The 20,972-nt window shown below is 27.6% G+C and overlaps 1 protein-coding gene and 1 long non-coding RNA gene across 7 annotated transcripts in view; one reads left to right on the forward strand and one right to left on the reverse strand.

The window, feature by feature from the left end:
- LOC107457276 (uncharacterized) overlaps positions 1–20,972 on the forward strand; it is a 118,956-nt gene that overhangs the window by 84,223 nt on the left and 13,761 nt on the right. The window lies entirely within an intron of this gene.
- LOC107454859 (cytotoxic granule associated RNA binding protein TIA1-like) overlaps positions 1–20,972 on the reverse strand; it is a 1,051,915-nt gene that overhangs the window by 59,590 nt on the left and 971,353 nt on the right. For all 6 annotated transcript variants that reach the window (XM_016073996.4, XM_071188069.2, XM_016072550.4 and 3 more), the window contains one exon: positions 6,465–6,549. In XM_016073996.4, the coding sequence (XP_015929482.1) occupies positions 6,465–6,549 (85 nt within the window). The remainder of the gene's footprint in view (positions 1–6,464; positions 6,550–20,972) is intronic.

Here is a 20,972-nt window from a genome sequence, read left to right on the forward strand (position 1 = left end):
TCGTTTATTTATTTTCTTACAGGCTGCTGCCAAAAAGTTTGCTAAGAATTGGCTATGTTCTGCAGCAGATCGCGATATGGGCGAATATTTCGTCGACTTCGTTATTAATTTTTTTAAATAGTCTTTCTCTCAGAAAATTATTCCATCTTAAATAACTTTCCTTGACAAATTTTTTTGCTACTAAAAAATATTTCGTCGGAAGCGCCGCATGTAGGAAAAAAACAACTTTTTTTTCGATAGCGCCGCGGCTCTTCCGCCGAAAAATACATATTTTCATTTATTAAAATACAGGATCATACACAGATACTGTACATTATTTTTAAACCAAGGCAAACATTCTTGATTTGTTACTTTTTCAATCACTTTTGAGGTGAAAAATTTTGTTAATGACGATGAATTATTAATAAATTATTATCGCAGGAATATGCTGTCACTTATTCAAGATTTCAGGATACAAATTGTTCTGCAGGACCTCGTTTGTTCTGCGACGTACGTCGCAGTTTTAGGCACTTTCTGCTTCTGGGGATTTGTGTTTAAGAAATCTTTCGCTCAATGGAAATGAAAATGACTTAATATCGCGTATAGTGATTGATAATATTAAAGGAACAGGTAATGGAACTGTAGACAAACTATTCGCATGCAATCGCAAAATGATCACAACATACAATATTCAGAAAAAGCTGCTTGAAACACTCAGAACTATTTTACTTAATAACCGTCTTTGAACAACCGATCCAATTTTTTTGGGATTATGACTAATTTTCGTTTTGGGTTATGACTAATTCTTAGGTTTGTGACTTAATATTCAATTCCGTAACCTTGCAATTTTGAACCCAATCCAGAAGACAAGAGAACTCCTGGATCAAGCATTGGGAGGGGAGACATTTGCCTTCGTTGAGGACTTTTTAATGTAACTAACCTGCAATTGCATTACATGGAGACGAAAACCTACCACGGTAAGCACGATAGCAAGAAGACTCTAACCCATGATCCGTCTACCACTGAGGATATTTTACGCCAGCACTGTGGTTGGTGCAAGCCGGATGTGGAGTTCGTTACTAGCAGCCATCACTGGGATTGAAACCCAGTTCACCTCATTGGAATGCGAAATTTCCTGAGCCATCAAGGCTTTTCACAGAAGTATGATAATTGGCGATATAATATGTTGATAATGATAATTGGTTTTTATGATATGGTTTATATGATATGGTTTATATGATAATTGGTGATATTAGCGAAAAAAATAGCAGATTACCGTACCTATCCAGAATTCGATTAGTGTCCAATAATTGTCAGAGCTGCCGTACTTGATGCAATTCGAATTTTCAAACAAGAGGAGCAACTGACAACTGAGCTCAAAAATTTTAATTTTTTGTTTATACTTATAAGGACATTTGTGATTTGTAACTTTTTGTGCTTGCTTATGGGTGATTCTTTTTAAACATGACACTTCGAACCAAAAAATTTCTTCAAATTTAAGGTCTTCAAAATAATCTGAAATTTTTTTTGTATACTTCTTTAGTTACATTTATTAATATCTTACAGACAGCAGTGTAGTTTATTGACATTTGCCTGAGAAAAAAAATAAATCAACATAAGCCTTTATGTTAGCTGGACCATAAATTGCTTAAATTAATTCTTTTTATCCACTGTAGAAAGAATCAAAATTTTTTTTGTTGCTGATCTGTACAGAATAAAATTGTGTATAATAATCAATTATTAAATAAATAAATAACGTTGATTGCATCCCACCATATTACAATCATACATGAACTTGGTATTAGGTTAATAGTTGCTTTGCCTCATTACAGTGTTAGCAGTTAAAAATTTTTTTCGGTAACACTTTAATGTCCTGGAATTCATAAGCCAGGAAAATGACAGCCAGGATAATGACAATTTCGCCATTTTATAGCATATAACTTTACTTTAATTTAATATTTTAGCCTGAGACATTTACATTCTGCAGAAAACAACAAGATTTCTTAAAATAACTCAGATAAATCTATGTTATTTTGTGTTATTAATGATTTCAAGAACCCAAGAAAATGACAACACAAAAACCTACTCATCTTGAAAAATTTTTTGAAGTATATTTTGAACCAGAAAATTGGTCTTTATTCATGCAACAAGACATGTTCATATAGGAGGGTATCTAATCAATCTATTAACATACGATATTGATTGCTGGCTCTATCTATTTTGGTTATAAACCACTAAATAAAAGTAGCCAGGAAAATGACAGATTTTCTTGGGACAAACAAATTATTGACAGAAAAAATTATTTAAAACTAAGTTTTTGTAAATAATACCCTCTGCGTATATTCTAGAAATGCTTACGCCGGTTGAGATAAAAAAAATTAGATATTAAAAAATTTATGGGAAGTTTTGAAGCTAGTTATTATTGGAAACATCGTTTGGGACATGCCAGAAAAATGACATTTTGAAGTTTAATAAAATTTTTGAACTATACAAAACAGTCAATGCTAGTGCAAAGTCATTTTAAAATGCTAACGGCAATGCAATTTATTAATTTTTTTAAAATAAGTTCTTTTAGTATTATAGTATTGATCTTGAAGCAAGGGACAGTTAATTGTCCCTTGTTCCAAGAGCAAGGAACAGTGATTTCGTGAGTCTCCGAGAGCAAGGGACAGTGATTTCGTGAGTCTCCGAGAGCAAGGGACAGTGATTTCGTGAGAATCACCCTTATAACAGTCGTAGCGCTATCGGCCATTGTGAAAATCTAGTACTATTACACGGTTTCAATGTATTCCTATTAAGTATACGCTTTTTAAAGATGCTATTTGATATTCGCTGAAGGTTCAAATATAAATATTTGGGGGCTTCTCTGTCGTTAGTTTTTCAAATTGTCAGTCAGCTCCTGTTATATTCAATTTGTCAGTCAGCTCCTGTTATATTGAATTTGTCAGTCAGCTCCTGTTATAATTTTATGTTTTCCAACATCGACTCTCCTTTCTTCGAGGTACGAGCTTTTGTCCGTATTGGGAAATTTTCCTTCGCCTAGACCATTTTTTTATTTTCAGTTTTACGCACTTTAACCTTTGAACCATTGGTTTATTGCTTTAAATTTGGTTTTGTACTATCACATTTCTTTAACGATTACGTTCCCCTTAAATTTTCTATATCTATCGTCAACGTCGCATAGTTTGACAATTGAGCCTATTGGGTTACTGTGTTACTTTGTTTTGTACTACTACATTTCTTTAACGATTACATTCCCCTTAACTTTTGTTATTTTCCTTTAGATTCTACTTTCTGACCTTACTTTTGTTTGCTTTGTTATTTACTTTGAAATTGATATTTTATATTTCTCCTATCAATGACAGAAAATATCCAAACTTAATTTTGTACAATTCAATATGCCCTATTATCTTGTTATCCTTTGGAAATGTGTTTGTTTTATCATTCTATACCCAAATAATATTTTAAACTTTTATTTTTAGGTCACAGTTAAAAGATTATCCCCATTATTCCATATATTACTATTTAAAAAAAATGTAATGCTGCCATACAGTTTCTTCCAAGATAATTTTTACTTTTAATTATTGGGGCCTCCGCCCTCGCCAATTGCCGGACCAAATGTTTTTTCCACTTTGATCTAGTTCAATACTCCAGCTTTTATATTTTAATATCCTTTATATTTTACGTTAATTATATTAGAGGTTAAACTTCAAATCTCATCTTATATATTATGTAAGATGAGATGTGAAATTGCTGAGCTTACAAGTTTATTAAGAGGCACATCAAAAGTTTTCATTATGGAATCTAATGCATTTTTAATATAGTCACCGCGAGGTGACTCTTGAAGTGCTACTAAATGAAGTGTCGCCTATATGTTGTCAGTATTAGTTGTTTGTTTATGTTGCGAAATGTCATTGTGGATTTTACTTTTTCTTAGAAAAAAAAATAAATTATTGGTAGATCGTGTTAATCGGTCTGGAGTTGGACGATCACGAAACTGTTTATGTTCGTTCGCGCAGTTTTCGATGAGTCATATCATTCTTAACTTGTACGGAAATTAAATTTGTTAAAACGTTGCACTTAGTCTTTAATATTTGTTAGTATTTTAAAAGACATTTTGAAACACATGCGGAACGATAAAATTTTTTAAAAATGTAATAGCACAAAAATGAAAAGGGAACTCTGGTACATTTATCGAGAGCCACAAGTAATCCTTCAAAGAGCCGCATGTGGCTCGCGAGCCGCTGGTTGCCCCCCTTCTATATAACAATGAAACAGTTCAACTATTCATTGGAATAAAGATGAGGTCATCTTTCTTACAATTACTCTTCAAATGCTATGATTAGATTGACAATACCTCACATGGCAACAATTTAAATTTTCTGCGTTTACATTCTTTGCATGGAAAAATCCGAAGAATATAAACTATTTATATAGCGCTCATTTTGCTCTTTTGTTCCTTTTTGGACACAGGGCTTTAGTTCCGCTGGAAATAGATTTTGTTAAGCTGAGTTACTAAGTACGAAATTTTTTTTTTACCCTTAAAATAAAATATATAATAACCTAATGACAGCATCAATAACATTTTGATACCCTCCTTTAATACTATTTAAAATGCTGAAAAATTTCTTATATATTTAATAGTTTCTGAGTTATGAGAGTAAGAAGCACGTCTAGCGAACATTTTCTGTAACATTCCATTTTGTAAAAAAATGACATTTTTCTTGATTTTTTTGTTTCTAACACTCATATATAATTCTTTATTTTTGGTCCCATCTGTTTCAGCCAATTAAATTCAATCATTCATCAATGCATTTTTATCATCATTTTTATATCTTCATTTATAATTATTTTGGGCTAGAAAAAAATTAAAATGTAGCTGAAAGGTGATGAAATAAAACTATTAAATCATTATAGAACTTATTTTTTCATTTCTTTAAGGAAAAAAAATGCTAAACATAATATATATATATATATATATATATAAATATATAAAAGCTTCGATTAATCTTTTTATGTTATTTCTTTTCTATTAAACAATTCCCAATTAATTATTCCAATCGAAACGCTTTCTCACACTTTAAAAAAGCCACTTCCTGTTCTTAAATCTATTTTTGGCTCAAGTATGCATAATTAAAAGTAAAGACATTTTTCCCTTTACCCTTTGTGGGAATCGCGCGACCTTTCAACAAACCAATTGTAATTACTAAGATTTCCCTTTTTCCCTGAAATGTAATAAAATAGAGGAAAATTCATTTGCTACTTTCCCTAGGTTTAAAACTTAACCACACAGTTTTGGAGTGCGAATTTGAGCTCCGCCATTGATAGAAAATGTTTTGAATATACCATGTGAAGCGAAATAAAATATTTTTGCCTTCCAACTGCTATCTGCGTAGCTCAACATCACTCACCATGACTGCCACCCTTTCATATATATATATTCTTTAGTTAGTTTATATATCTTTTAGGAATGAATTGTTGAACCATTTACTAATTTACTATGTGAAAATCATCCATACAACTACTAATTTTAAATATGTTATTGATGCAATAAATTTTCAACTGAAATTCTTTTACTGCATTTCGGAAAGCTTTTTTTAGTCGAGGTAGAATATTTCGCTCGTTAAAAACTAGTATATAATATAAAAAACTATATATTTGTTATTTTGTCGCCTAATAATTAATGAGTTTTTTGAAGCAATATTTTGTCAGCATCATAATGATATTGACACTTATCAAATGCCTGAATGTCTCTAGAATTCGTGAAAAGTTTTAATTTTGTTAAAAGTTTAATAAAAGTTTAGTTAAAAGTTTTAATAAAAGTTTTAATTTGTATCTCTGTATATCTAGTTTTTATTTATGTTAAGTAATTTGTTTTAAATGCAACTTCTTCAACATAGTACTTATAAATTTAAAATATTGATAATTTTAAAAACCCCGCTTGTGCAAAAGTAAAAGCATTTAAATTACAGTTGTTCTTGTATTTTCCGTTTGGATAGTTTTTGTTCATCTCATATGAAGTCTTTTTGGGTTGACAGTCACTTAATTATAAAGTTCATTTCGGATTAGAAGTAAGTTTTTTCGCCGTAAATAGAACATTTCTTTGATAGTACTCTCTCCTTGGCTAATAACTGCAGAATTTCAGTTCCCTCTTTTAACCGAAAAGAAACAGCAGGAAAGATGAAAAGAATTTACGGAATTAAGCGGCAAATATTGCTCAAAGGAGATAGAAGGATTTCATTCGTGGTGGAATCACTTCAATTAAGTGGGACCTCCATTTCTAGGGCTCTTTGAATCAGATTTTAAAGGGGAGAGGAGGCAGTTAATTGTCTTCTTAAAATATTCGCAAATAAAAACTGGCAACTTTCGAATGAATGAACATAGAAGGAAAGAGAAACAGGCATGTCCAAACACTAAGGAAAAAAAGCAGGGAGAAAGAAGGAGGTGAAAAACGAGCTAAAGTGGTATTAAACTTAATGACTTACCTAACAAAAGCATAGCCTTTATCTTTGAATACCCTGATTTCTTGAATGGAGCCGAACGGCGTAAATGTCTTTTGCATCAGTTCTTCTGGAAAGAGAGAAAGAAACATTAGATAAATTGCAGGGGCATGTTAATTGATTTTTCTGCCATTGACAACTAGGCGTGAGAAAAAAATCTCTTCAAAATTGTGAAATGGTACGGAAAAACAGAGAGAAGAAAAACTGGAAGTTAGTGAAAAACACTTTTGCACAAAAGGTTTTGATTAACCAAAATTTTCTAAAAGACAAAAACTTCAACTAATTTAGAACTTTAATTTTATTTATTATTATTATTTTTTAAATATCATTCGATGATACAGAAATATTATGCTGACTTAGAATTTAAGATCCCTCAAGAATCGTACTAGTCAAAAAATTTTAATTTTTAATTATTTTCTTATCTCAAATTGAAAATTGAAAATAACAATGATGTCATGATATTCTACCTTAAGCTTCTATTAAAACTAAAATATATGCGTAAATATATTAAAAAGTAAGTTAAAAAAGGGAAACATTTGAATTCTGCCATTGATAACTAGGCGTGAGAACAAAATCTCTTCAAAATTGTGAAATGGTACTGAAAAACAGAGAGAAGAAAAACTGGAAGTTAGTGAAACATAGATATAAGCCACTTTTACACAAAAGGTTTTGATTAATTAAAATTTTCTAAAAGACAAAAACTTCAACTAATTTAGAACTTTAATTTTATTTATTTATTTATTTTTTTAAATATCATTCGATGATACAGAAATATTTTGCTGACTTAGAATTTAAGATCCTTCAAGAATCGTACTTGTCAAAATTTTTTTTTCAGTTTTAATTATTTTCTTATCTCAAAAATAACAATGATGTTATGATATTCCACCTTAAGCTTCTATTAAGACTAAAATATACGAGTAAATATATTAAAAAATAAAATTGAAAATAGGAAATATTTGAATTCCGCCACTGACAACTAGGCGTGAGGAAAAAATCTCTTCAAAATTGTGAAATGGTACAAAAAAAGACCGAGAAAAGAAAAAATGGAAGTTAGTGAAACATAGATATAAACCATTTTTGCACCAAAGATTTTGATTAACCAAATTTTTCTAAAAGACAAAACATTCAACTAATTTAAAACTGTAAGTTCATTTTATTAATTTTTTTTGAGCAATATCATTCGACGATACAGAAATATTTTGCTGACTTAGAATTTAAGATCCCTTAAGAATCATACTTGTCAGAAAATTTTAATTTTTAATTATTTTCCTAGCTCAAATTGAAAATAATAATGATGTCATTATATGCTACCTTAAGTTTTTATTAAACACAAAATATGCGAGTGAATATACGAGTAAAAACTAAATTTGGGAAGTAATTCATTTCGTTTCAAAAATTTATTACAATTTTATCTCTATCAATGAATACTTTTACTTGAAATTATGAAATGCAAACTAAATTATTTTAATTTGTGATTCAATTAATTATAGTACTAAAAATGTTGATGCTCTGAATTATGTTTCCAAGGTGCTTTGAATTATGTTTATGAGTTAAAATTAGCATATTGCTTAATTTTCTTTTTTTTTATATTTAATATTAAAGGAAACATTTAAATTTAATTTTTTTAATATTGTAGTCAATATGAAAATAGTTAATGTATTAGCTTAGAAGTTTATATAAATATGGAATCAATTCTAAATGAAATTCAAATGTTTTACACATTATTCCATTGCTTATTTGTTTTTTTCTATTTTTGGTAAAAATTATTAAATTAATGAACAGATTATAATTCTAATCAATGATTTAAAATTTTTATTAAATTGAAGTTCCGCATGGAAATACTTTCGAGTGCTAAAATATTGATTTATGATCTCATTTGAACAAATCTAAATCAATACGCAAATTTCATTATTACAGCATTGCTTAATCTAATAGAAAACCATCTGATTAAATTAACTCTGATTAATTGATACAATGATTTGAAATCCCTATAATTAAATGTAGAATTTCAGTACAAAACAGTTACAAGGGTTTCTAGAGATAATAGTCTCTCTTAATCGTGTTTATTCATTATAAAAACCGAAACCGTGCTTTTGCATCCAAATGGAAGGAGGAATCATTAGACCAAAGTATTTGCTTAATTTCGCTTCACCAACGAAATGTAAAGCTTGAAGGCATCATTTTGGTAACTAAACTCACTGATGATCGTGTCTGGCATAGTCAAATAGATGCACTGTTTGTTTCACTTTGAAATGTTTGACAGAATTGGCAATTAACTCCACAAAGGCACGAAATACAGTCAGAGCCATCAAAGCAGACCACCTTTTAACATGGCTAACTCCTTGTAAAGAGAGATTAACAATGAACTAACCATTATATGTGTTTAAAGTTAAATAGGGCTGTTAATTATTCAATGTGCCGTTAAGAAACAATGTTACAAAGCATAAGTTCTAAAGCAGGTTTAAGAATGCACCTGTTAAATTTATTATATTAATGTTTTTGGAGTCTTATTTAGTGAGTAATTAAATAGTTAGGATTAATACATTGACTAAATAGTTAAGATTAATACATTAATTACTTTTTTTTATTTAAAAACAAATAAAATAAGAAGCTTGATAGTTATATGAAAAAGTGGATATTTCAAATGAAACTACTTTTCAAGATGTTATTTATTTTCAATATTCAGAATCTAAATTATAAGAAAAAAAATAGTCGTCGCTTTAAGAGATGAATTCTTTAAAATACTATAGTATAAGAGCGAAATTTAATAATAGGATATAATAACATAAAGGTCTGAACAGTTTAATTTCTTTATTTATAACCTATAGTTTGTTATCGTAATCTAGGTTTATGAAGCGGAACTTGATGATTTTCTGAAATAACTGAAAAGCTGAAACTTGAAAATCCCATTCATAATTGAAATAAAAATTAAAATGAGTGTTGAAATGTATTTACATGTTATAAGATTTACACGAGTTACTACATTTTATTTATTGATTAAAAATAAAGATTGAACACAATTTAATCTATGAACTAACTTTTAACTAAAATTCTATACAACAGTAGAAATCAATAAGACTTTATAGAAACGCTATAATTATACGCTGTGGTTACAGTTTCGTGTATAGATTTTAATCTACCATCCTAAACTACCTTTAATCTTAATTTTTAAAAAAATTACCTAAGTGAATTAAAAGTTAATCTACATTCTTAACTTATTACATTAACAAAATTAAATATATATTGCATTCTCTTTCTGTGCAATTTTCTGTTGAAAAACTTTCAACATTTTTGTCTTTGAAATTTCAGTATAATGATCTTACTAAAAGATATTGATTTTAGTGTTCAAATTTATTTCTTGCAATTACAACTGCTGACAACTATTGTTTTATTAACAACTATTGTAAGAATATCAGTACACTGCTAGTAGAAAATTTTAACCATGTCAAATTTTTCTCTTTCTCATAAGGTTTTCTGAAAGTACATTTTTTTGTTTTTATCTGGTTTATGAATACAATACACCATTAAGAAAATTTGTTTCAATCAGAAAAAATGCATATTGCATGCAGAAAAATGCATATTGCACTGTACTAAAAATGCATGCATTCTATTCTAAAAAAGTGAAAATCTTGCACTAAAATAGTTTTAATGGTTGAAGAGCCCGCAGAAGTTTCCCAGGAGCATAAGCAGATTCATTATCAATTAAGGAAATTTGTTTCTCCATTATAAACCTAAAAGTCTAAAGGACAGAAATCCTATGAATCAAAAGCATGAAAGAGAATGTTTAAAGATTAAATAATATTTGTTTTAAGAAGCATTTGCGTAATTGTCACGGTCTTTAGCTTGATCTTGAATTTTTAGAAAATGATTCGAATTTGTTAGAAGAATTAGGTGATTCAGCAAAATTTGTTTTAAGTGTTTAAAAAATGAAATGCTAATGAAAAGAAAAACAAGCATCCGAAAAATAATAATTTGATTTTTTTATTCATATTCTAGTCATAGACAAAAATGTTTAAGCAGTTATTTTTTATTGTTTTGATAAGAACCCACATTAATAAATTTTAATACACAATGCTAGCATAAATTTACGCAATTTACCATTTAGAAAAAAAAACTAATAACAATACAAAACAATGATAACTTCAGAGGCAAAAAAAGTACTTATAAAAATATTTTTCATTAAAATTGTACTTTTTTCATTGGAGACCGGAAATGACGTGCATCAATACAAACGTTCTTTACAATTATTTTTTTCTTATTAAATCCTTCATTATTATTTTTCTATTCAGCCAAAAGGATGAAAAGAATCTCGTTTGGCGAAGAAACACCCGCTTTAAAAACTTTATTCTTCTAAATATGATTACTGATAAATAAGAAATCTATTAAAATATTTTTTGAAGCACGCAAAGGAATTGGAGAAAATTTATATGGGCGTATGTCTTGAAATTACATAGTAGGGATTATAAATAACTTTAGATTGAAATCTACAAAAGATAATTAATATGATTAAAATTTAGTAGCGCACCAGATGTTAATAAAGACCGTGAGTTATAACATTAATTTTTATCCTTCGTAATAAAACACAATTGCTCTAAGGAGGCATAAATTACATTTACGTATCATTAGAAGTATATCTACGGCATAAAAAAAACGTTCATTAATATACTCAATCATGTCTTTAGTGTCGTGGTAATTGTTATGTAAAGAGTTATTACATTGCATTTACTATACATAATAAATGCCTCAACACGCTTCTTTAGGCTGGTGCTTGTTAAATTTAATTTTCTTATAATGGAACCAAGGGATATATTGGAATTTAAATTGAAAATTGTAATTATTTTTTTTCTTTTATGTAAGTCTTGTGATTGTTTCTGAACATAATATAAATGGCGAATTAATACGAAAAATTTTCTTTTATATTTTCTAAAACGGCTTACTTATTAATTTCATTACATATAAATAAAATTTTCTGTCTCTTTTTTTTCTAAAGAGAAAAATAATAAAATATTTTCGTTAATCGTGATCAGATTATTATTGTTATTTTATTGAGTTATAGTTCATTGTATTAAATCTAAGAAAAATGTGGATAGATATGATTTCTTAATCACGTTTGTCATTAATTTTTTGTGTTTAAACGTATCGTAATATCGGATATTCTTTTAAAAAGATTATTTGAAATCATTTTTTTTCCTACCTCATGTCTACCTTTTTATAAAAATGTTTTCAAGTATTTTAATAAAGATTGCACTTAAATTTCAATATATTTCTTTTATATTGAAAATTTTTTTTCACATTGCTTAAGTTTAATTAATAGCATAAAAAACGAAGAACGCTGAATAAATTTTGCCTTTATGATTGTAACTTATTGATGAATAGAATTTTTTAACTGGATAAAAATTTTACGAAATATTATTTTGCATTTTGTTCGTTAACTGAAAAACTATTTTTTATAGTTATACAACTATATAATAACATAAAAATACCTTAAGTATGATATGTATAATACCCAAGCAAATTAATATAACAATTCTGATAACAGAAAGCACATAATAATGAAAATAGACCTAAAGCTATATTTTTTTCCATCTAAAACAATAATTTGATGTGATAAAAACTATGGTAGTAATAAAATTTAGTTTAATTCTTATTGGTACTAGTTTTTTGTGAAACAAAGTAAAGTGTATAAATGATAGCCGGTGATAATATAGCCTATTCGTACTCTTTTAAATCTTATTCGTATATTTTATTTAAGTTAATTCATCAAACTAAGTATGATATTAGATAATGCTTTTTATATAAACTTTGGTTATAATAAAATAAAATGAAAACTTTAAACATTATTTTATTTCTTATATTTATTGAAATTAGGTGTTATGCCTCTGTTTACATATGCATTGTAACACGGTCGAATTTAACTATGTTTCATACGGTATTGAATGTTAAACGTAATATTAGTATCTTTCTTAATTTATAAATTTTTCCGAATTGATTGAATTGCTGAGGAATAACTACGCATCATTCAATTATTAGTTACTCTATTACCAAATAAATTTTAAAAAAATATCACGTATTATAAGCAAAAAAATATTGTTTCTAAATCAAATAAGGTAGATTTTGTTTTGTAGTTCTAAAATTAAATCACTTGATGAAGCATTGTTTTTGTTTAAAAATAATTATGTATTAATATTTTCTTAGCTATAATATTAAAAAGACTCAAATATTTATATTACCTGCTAAAATAAATTAATTTGCATTCATAGCTTGAAATTAAAATGACTTCTTTTTATTTAAGAAGATAATTTAATTATTTTTAGGTTTGAAATAATTGTTCTTTTATAAAAGACAAAACTCTTCGTTTTATTTTAGTGCCGAGAAATACCCCGTGACATATGACCAATTTAAGGAAATATTCTACTTTGGAAAAAATAACGAGAGAAATGAATACTGTCAGGTATAATAGTACTTTTTTATGACCCCCAGTATATAAAAATCATACTTTTTTTTGCCTATATAACGAACGGAGTTTGTTTTCAATAAATTTCATCATTTCTATTATATTTTTAAAAGGTTTCTTTGGAGGGTTGCGTAATGAACTTGACAACGATAAAGTAGTTTTGCTAATAATAAAACCGCATTGCTAAGCCATACTTAGCGTGCAATCACGGCTAGGTACTTAAAGAAGATTGAGATGCTCTATCCGGCTTGTAAATTTCGCCGATATTGTAATAAGTGTCGGCCTCGCCTTGTAATACGCCTTTGCTAATCAAGCTCTCGCTTTAAAGCACTTCCTATGGCAAGAGTAATGGCTCTATTACCGAATCTTCTTGTCAGGGTAAAGTTTTGTCTATGAAATAGACAGAGAAAATGAAATTGCCGAGTCGAGATTTGATAGAAAGCAATTAAATTCTCTTGGGTCCATTGTCTAATGGAACGACTTTTCGAAACTGGAATATGAAAATTGCTAATCTTTGAAGGGGGATAGTTTTTATCAATTGTCAAAAGAGAATTTTGTTCCTCTTTGAACTGTTTCATACATACAAGAGTAATCACATGCATAAAAATACTTCTTTTTTAATAATGATTGAACTATTTGAAAAAAAATCATGTAATGAGTTATGTCTTTAAGCTCAAGGATGGCACACGAAACATATTTATTCTAATTTAGAGCTAATAAATATTGGAAATAAGTTTTTATACCAGTAATTATAAAATTAATTATGATATTTAGCTAAATTATAATTTTAATGTCTTTAAGTAATCATTCTTGTATGACATGAATATACAAAAGTAGTTTCAAAATTGTACATTTTTAAAGTGTAATAATTATAGGTTTGCAATAGTAAAAAATAACTTTGAGTGCAGCAGATATTTTAAGTTACGAAATCAGACACACAAATGCTTTTCTCTGAATAAGTACAACTGTTTTTCAATGGATTTGGATTTTTGTCCCTCAAAATAAAGGGTAGCCGCAATTTGGGAAATACGGTCCCCATAGTTTGGTCAGGAGAGCGATCGAAAGTTTGGACCCCATGATGTAAATTTTATTTTTTGTGTATTTCGCAATGTCTCGAACTTTTTAAGCGAATTGAAAGATTTTGGCTCATAATTACAAAATTGGTTTATTCAACGATGATTCCATGCAAAAAATAAATTTTAGTAGTTTTTATTATTTTATTTAAGAATAATTGAAAAATTGAATTTTAAAAATATCACTTGTTTAATCACTTGTTTCTCAGGAACTAGTGAGTTTCAGAAAATTCTAAATATTAAGCACAAGTACAATTTAATCTATACGACTTTTTTAAAATTCCATTTCTTAAGAACTATTTAACCAATTTCGCTCAAAATTTTTATTTTAACATATTAAATTGTATACTTTCAAATGATGTAAAAAATCGTATACCTTACACTTCAAACTGTTTTCGACTATTATTAAATAAAATAATAAAAATAATAAATATTTACTAAAATTAAGTTTTCGCATGGGATTATCTATGGAATTATTTATGTGTGCAAGCATTTTTCAATTCGTTTAAAAAGTTATCTTAGATATGGCGAAATACACAAAAAGTAAAATTAACATTAAGGGGTTCAAACTTCGGACCGCTTTCTCGACTAAACTATGGGGACCATATTTCCCAGATTGCGACTACCTTTATATTTTGGGTATAACTAAATCCGACGAAAAAAAGGTATGTTTATAAGCCACTTCCTCGAACCATTAAAAATGTGTCCTAGAACGTGATGATTCGACCATTAAATCAAAAGTTATTTAGCGTGGTTCATTTTTATTTTGCACATTGTACTCTTGATTAATACTAAATAAAATAAAATACTTTAAGAAAAAATAATAATTTAAAAAAAATATTTCCTTTCAAATTTTATTTCACTTAAGACAAGCTGGCATAAACTCTTGTTATTAAACAGTTTGCAATCATGCGAAAACATTTTAATGCTATATATACAGTATACATTAGTGATCAAACGTTTTTCTGTTTTATTTAAAAATTTTAATTTAACAAACACCAAACAAGAATTTTTAAAATTGAAGTTTTATACGGTCTATAACACAATGTTTTGAGTGCTTAACCTAAATATGTAATAATTTTTTTCACAAAAGTGCTCCTTTAGTTCAGTGAGTATAGTAGAGGAATTGCAAGCAAAATATGTAGATTTAAATACAGTTCCTGCCTTTATGCAATTTCAGACTATTTTTATTCAGTGTTTTTAACAGTAGGAGATACATTATGAACGAATATGCTTAATACATAATTTGATAATGACATTTGATTTGCATTTTTTTTATTTAACCAATAATGAGTTTAAACGTTTTCATGAGTTCACTGTGGAAATGTCAACATATTCCTTTAGCTGTAATAAATTTCTGTTAATGCTAGCAGTAACTACCATTTAAGATACCACTTTAACGTATTGGGCTCGATTCTCATACACTGTTAGAATTTTCATTCTGAAATTATGGTAAAGTAAGCGGCAGCTGTCTGTCCATCCGATTAACCCTAAAGCTTACGGTGAAGAATATTTTTAACCGTTACGGTTCTGAAACCATTTACAACTGGTATGGTTATAAAATCATAAATAGAAAACTAGGTGGATTTTTAACCATTTACAGCTACCATGGTTTCAAAACCATGAAAAAAGAAATTAACAGGACATAAGAGCTAGGCTTCTAGTTAGATAATAGGCTTTGGAATAGCGCAGAACACTGGAAATTCTTCATATATGTTAAAGGGAATAGAGGTGTCAACTTGGAGTCTCGAACCCCCGTTCAGTCGGTCATGAGACTGACAGATTAACTCTTTCGGCTATAATATGTACCCTGTTGAAAGGAACTAAGTTTCTTCAGTAGGCGGGCTTAGTTAGTGCAAAAAAATTCTTGTTATTTAACCGTTTTCGGTAAATATGGTTAATAAACAATCTTTCTCACTGTTAATACTTTCATTACCATCTTATTTATGATTATTTGACTGTTTTGTTTAAATATGTTAAAATAACAATTAAATAGGTTTATATTTAACCATTTTTTCCGAGAAATTTCTAACAGTGTAATACAGATATATTTTCGTTAGAATATTGGTGATAAATATATGAAATCATCGAATTTCTTCTCATTTCTGTTAATTAACATTTCCTACGAACCCTATTTTGGAGGAGTCATTGATTATTCATCAGATTATCCGTATTTATCAGATCAGTTTAAAATATTATTGGATATAGCGTTTAAATTAATCAAATCAACTCTTCGACACTTATTTTATGCATTTAAAATTTGTGTGTTTTTCCCGAAAAAAAAAGAATTAAAACTGGAGAAATGCTTATTTTCCAACGCAATCGGTTCAGTTGAAAGTTACATACAAATTAAATGAATTTCTGAAAAAAAAGAAGAAAATGTACAGGAAAAATAATATTTATTTAAAGAGAAAAGAGAGAGCGAAAAAAAAGAAAGAAAAAAAAAACTAAGCACGTGTTCTAAAGCGCAATTGACTATGTATAACCCAAATATATTTTACTCGATTTAAAACCTTTTTCGAAAAGTTAAATGAAGTCAAAATCTATTGAATATGACGTGTTATACAAATATACTTTTAGACACTTATTTTACGCAATATTCAAAATATTTTCATCCTAATCGAAGAAAATGGATTAAAAATGAAAAAAATGCGGGTTTCCGAACGTTTTATACAACCACAAAAAGGGGGATATAATTTAATATTTAAGTGAAGACAAGTCACTTTATAGATGTTACAAGTAATTTTAACTCGTTATTAATTGAGTTTTAAGCGGAAGTTGAAACTTAAGGTGTTTTTAACAATAACCCCTCTCTGTTTATTCTCTTAATCAAACTGGACAGTTTATTAAATTCGCCTTTCTGAATTGTAATTCGTCAGCTTTAGATAGCATCTTTGCTATGTTTAATTTAGATATATTTAAAACGAGAAAAACGAATTTTTATGCTTTACAAATTGTTAAAAAGAAGTTGTAAATACTCATATGAGATTAATAAATTATTTCTTGATATTTAGTAAATGATACTATAGCTCAAAAAATGGTATTTTTCAAAAAGGTTTCTGATATGTGCCCCAGAGATATTTAAAGCAGTACTTTTATTTATCTAAACCAATGAAAATGAATTCTTGTTCCTTTGAAATAATTTTTATCCTGAGTTAGTATTTTTAAATTATTCAAATATTTTTCTACGGAATTTCTTCTATTGCATATGCATCATTTCGAAATTTCTGAAATATGGGTGAGTTGTTCGAATTTTAAACTGAAATCTCACTCACATTCAATTAAGATTTACACCAATCTGGATATATGGAATTTATTTAAATATTTTGATTTAAAAAAACATTAAAACTTTTTTTAAATGAATGTTTGAGCTTATATACTAAAATGTAATACATTATTAGCTAAAATCTCGTGTAAAATAAATATGTAGCAATTTTCACGAATGTATAATTCAAAAAAAAATAAATAAATACAAATAAAACAAGATTACAAAAAAATTATTTTGTACTTCACTGTACTAAATATTAGAGGAATTTTATTAGCATTGCATTAATATATTTTTAAAATACAAATAAATTTATTAAATACTTTTTGTCTATTTATTACAAATATTAATGAATAATGGAGGATATGTAGTCTATTTAACACGCTAAATGATAATGCAAAATAGCTTTTCTAATTTATAAAAAAATAGCTTATAGTAGGTTAAATAAAACGCAATAAAAACTTTTTACTATCACGCGAATACCATGAATTGAAATGAATTTAAATCTATAAGATATTTGATTCGCAGAAATCGTTGAACTGAATTGATTGCGTTAAAGAATTTATAAAAGAAATCTCTCTTAATGTTTGTAAAGTTAAAAGATAATAATGAAGAGCATATTAGTGTGTACTTCATTATTTATTCTTATTTAAATTGGAATCCCATTTCTTGTTGCATAAATGTGGATTATATTTATCTATCGATTTCTTTTTTCCGGTCGCATGTTAACGAGAAATATCCGTAATCCTCATTTTTTTAAGTCTGCTATTCTCGGGTATTTATTTATTTATTAACTCACTAAGTTCCGCAGGAAAATTATGTTTTACAAGAAATATCCTCATGAAATTATTCATTATTTTGGTTATCCTATCTCAGCCAAACTTTGTAATTTATGATTCTTTAAGTAATTTGATTTATTTTTTTGTTGTTTTGAAAATTATGAAGGAAGTTAGTGAATTTGCTGAAATTCGAGATAATTGCCTGACATTTCATTAAAACTAAGGAACAAATATTAATTTAAAATTGTGTTTTGAAGCAATACTTTTATTAAGAACATTTTAAAATCATTTTACTCTATTTTGATAGAATTTATAATGCATAATTTAATTAAATTAATAATTTTATTAAATTAGTATTTTGATAGAATATGTAACATAATTATCGCAGAAAAAAATAAAATATAAATAAAAAATAAAAGCATGAAGCCGTTTTCATACCGTAAATGAGCTTTTTAAAAAGTGCTGAAATTCACATAGATATGAATTTAGTATGAATCTGTGTGTTGGAACAAATTGTAATATTGTTTCGAATTTCAAACAATCATGTATGAATGCATGATCATGCATGATGCATGAATCATCAATCAATCAAACAATCATGTAAGCATGTATGTAGTTAGGAAAGTATTATTGTTTCAAATTTTTATAAAATAATAATTAGTTTTGAGTCATCCACTGAAAAAACTATTTTTTTCTTTTAGAAATTTTGAATTAATTTCTAAATAAATATTTTATTTCAGTTAAAAAAATCTCTCACTGCATCAACATGCTTCAAATTTAGAGTGCTGTGAATTGGAATAAAATTACACAAATTAAAATTGAAAACAAGCGTTAAGACGTAAAAAAAAAAAAAAATGGATCGTTTAAAATACCAGTTCAGAAAATTTGTCGGCTTTAATAAATTTCGAGGTCTTCTATCAACATATATTAATAAATATTTTATTATTTAAGTTAAAAAATTTCTCACTGCATCAACATTCTTCAAATTTAGAGGGCTGTGAATTGGAAAAAAATTGCACAAATTAAATTGAAAACAAGCGTTAAGACGTAAAAAAAAAAATGGATCGTTTAAAATACCAGTTCAGAAAACTTGTCGGCCTTAAGAAATTTCGAAGTCTTCTATCAACATAAAAAAAAAGTTCGACTCATCACTTTCGGAGCAGTCATCACCAAAGTATTGACTGTTGACGATAAAGGCAGGATAAAATACCCTTTTCTAACAGCCAAGAAACTTATCGGAGTTTAAAACGGAAGATCCATCAATAGATGATACAAAAGAATGCATCACAATAAAGTAAATAAATAAATGAAAAAAAAACTCTAATCAAGGTAACAAACAAAATAACGTATTGAAACTTCCCTACAAAGAATGCGCTTTGATAAATGAACAAAGCTTCTCAGGAAAAATCTCTAAAATAGGATCCCAGTGTGTATGTATAGGGACTTTTTTTTTTATCCTATATCATCCTATGGCAGTAATTTGTCTTGCCTCACGTGACTAAAGCTCATTTAAGATTACCTGAGGTCTACGAATTCCCATATTAAACGATATAAGCTGGTTGTAAGCACATTTCTTTCATTCGGGTTCTGACTAATAGCTGCAGTTTTCATCATAACTGAAAACATCCATTGTTTTTTTATCGATTAAACATTTGTCTCTTTTCACAAAATAAATCCCTTTTCACAAAACAAATCCTGTGTTTTGCTTTCCACTTAAGTTTTGAAACTCAGTTTTGAAGTTTCAGTTTTAAAATGCTGATTTGGTAACCCATTTTAACAATCATTTCTCTAAAATTGCTTAGTGTTATTTTCTTATGAAGTTATTAATAAGTTGCTACTGTCATAGAATTAAATAACTGATATAAATATCATTGTTGTCTTTTTTTCAATATAGCAAAACAAATTTGAATCGGATTACATCTTTAATCTGTTATTTTTTTCTTTTAAAAACATATAGTTCACAAAACAAATCCTGTTTTTGTTTTCCACTTAAGTTTTGAAACTCTGTTTTAAGGTTTCAGCCTTAAAATGCTGATTTGGTAACCCATTTTAACAATCATTTCTTTAAATTTGCTTAGTGTTATTTTTTAAGAAGTTATTAATCAGTTGCTACTTTCATAGAATTTTAATATAAATCACTGAAATAAATATCATTGTTGTCTTTTTTTCAATATAAAAAAGCAAATTTGAATCGGATTACATCCTTAATCTGTAAAAATTTTTTTACCGCTGAGTTTTGAAGGCATTGAAAAAAAAAACGCTTAAACATTTTGTCAAAGTATTTAGAACAAAATAATGTGCTTCAATAAATAATTCATTTGAAAGAAATTCTTAATTGCTTCTTTTAAAAACATATTAAAAAGGGATCACATTTAAAAGTTGGGCAGATGTAATGCTTTTAAGTAATGTTCTGCATTAGTTAGCAAAAATAGCTTGTTTAAGTTGGAAATTATATAATTATTTAATACACATCTAATGTGTTTGAAATTCAGAGAAAGACTCGCACTAATTGTAAGATGATATTTAAGTGTTAATTAATTAAATTATTATTTGTTGATTCTTCACATATTTAGTATATAAAATAATAATGAAGTAGCGAAAGAAAATTCGAGTTTTAGGGGAATAAAAACCTTTTATTTAAATGCATATTAGAATAAAATGATTAGAATACAGTCCTGAATGGATTAGAATACGAACGAATAAGGTTTATCTTAAGCTGCAACTTTAAAAGTGAAGCAACTAACCCTAATTTGATTAACTTTTACTACGCTTTTGCTAATTAAATATTAGAGAGGAACGCAGTTGTAGTAATGGTTGACATTTGAATTACATTTTAGACGATGGGAATTACTAAATTACTTTACTTACATTATATTTCAAGCAAACATCTCTTAATTAAATAAGTAATGTTTACTTGAAACG

The sequence above is a fragment of the Parasteatoda tepidariorum genome, chromosome 12, assembly GCF_982258835.1.
Source record: "Parasteatoda tepidariorum strain Cologne lab strain chromosome 12, Ptep-v5.0, whole genome shotgun sequence".
Taxonomy (NCBI): Eukaryota; Metazoa; Arthropoda; class Arachnida; order Araneae; family Theridiidae; genus Parasteatoda; species Parasteatoda tepidariorum.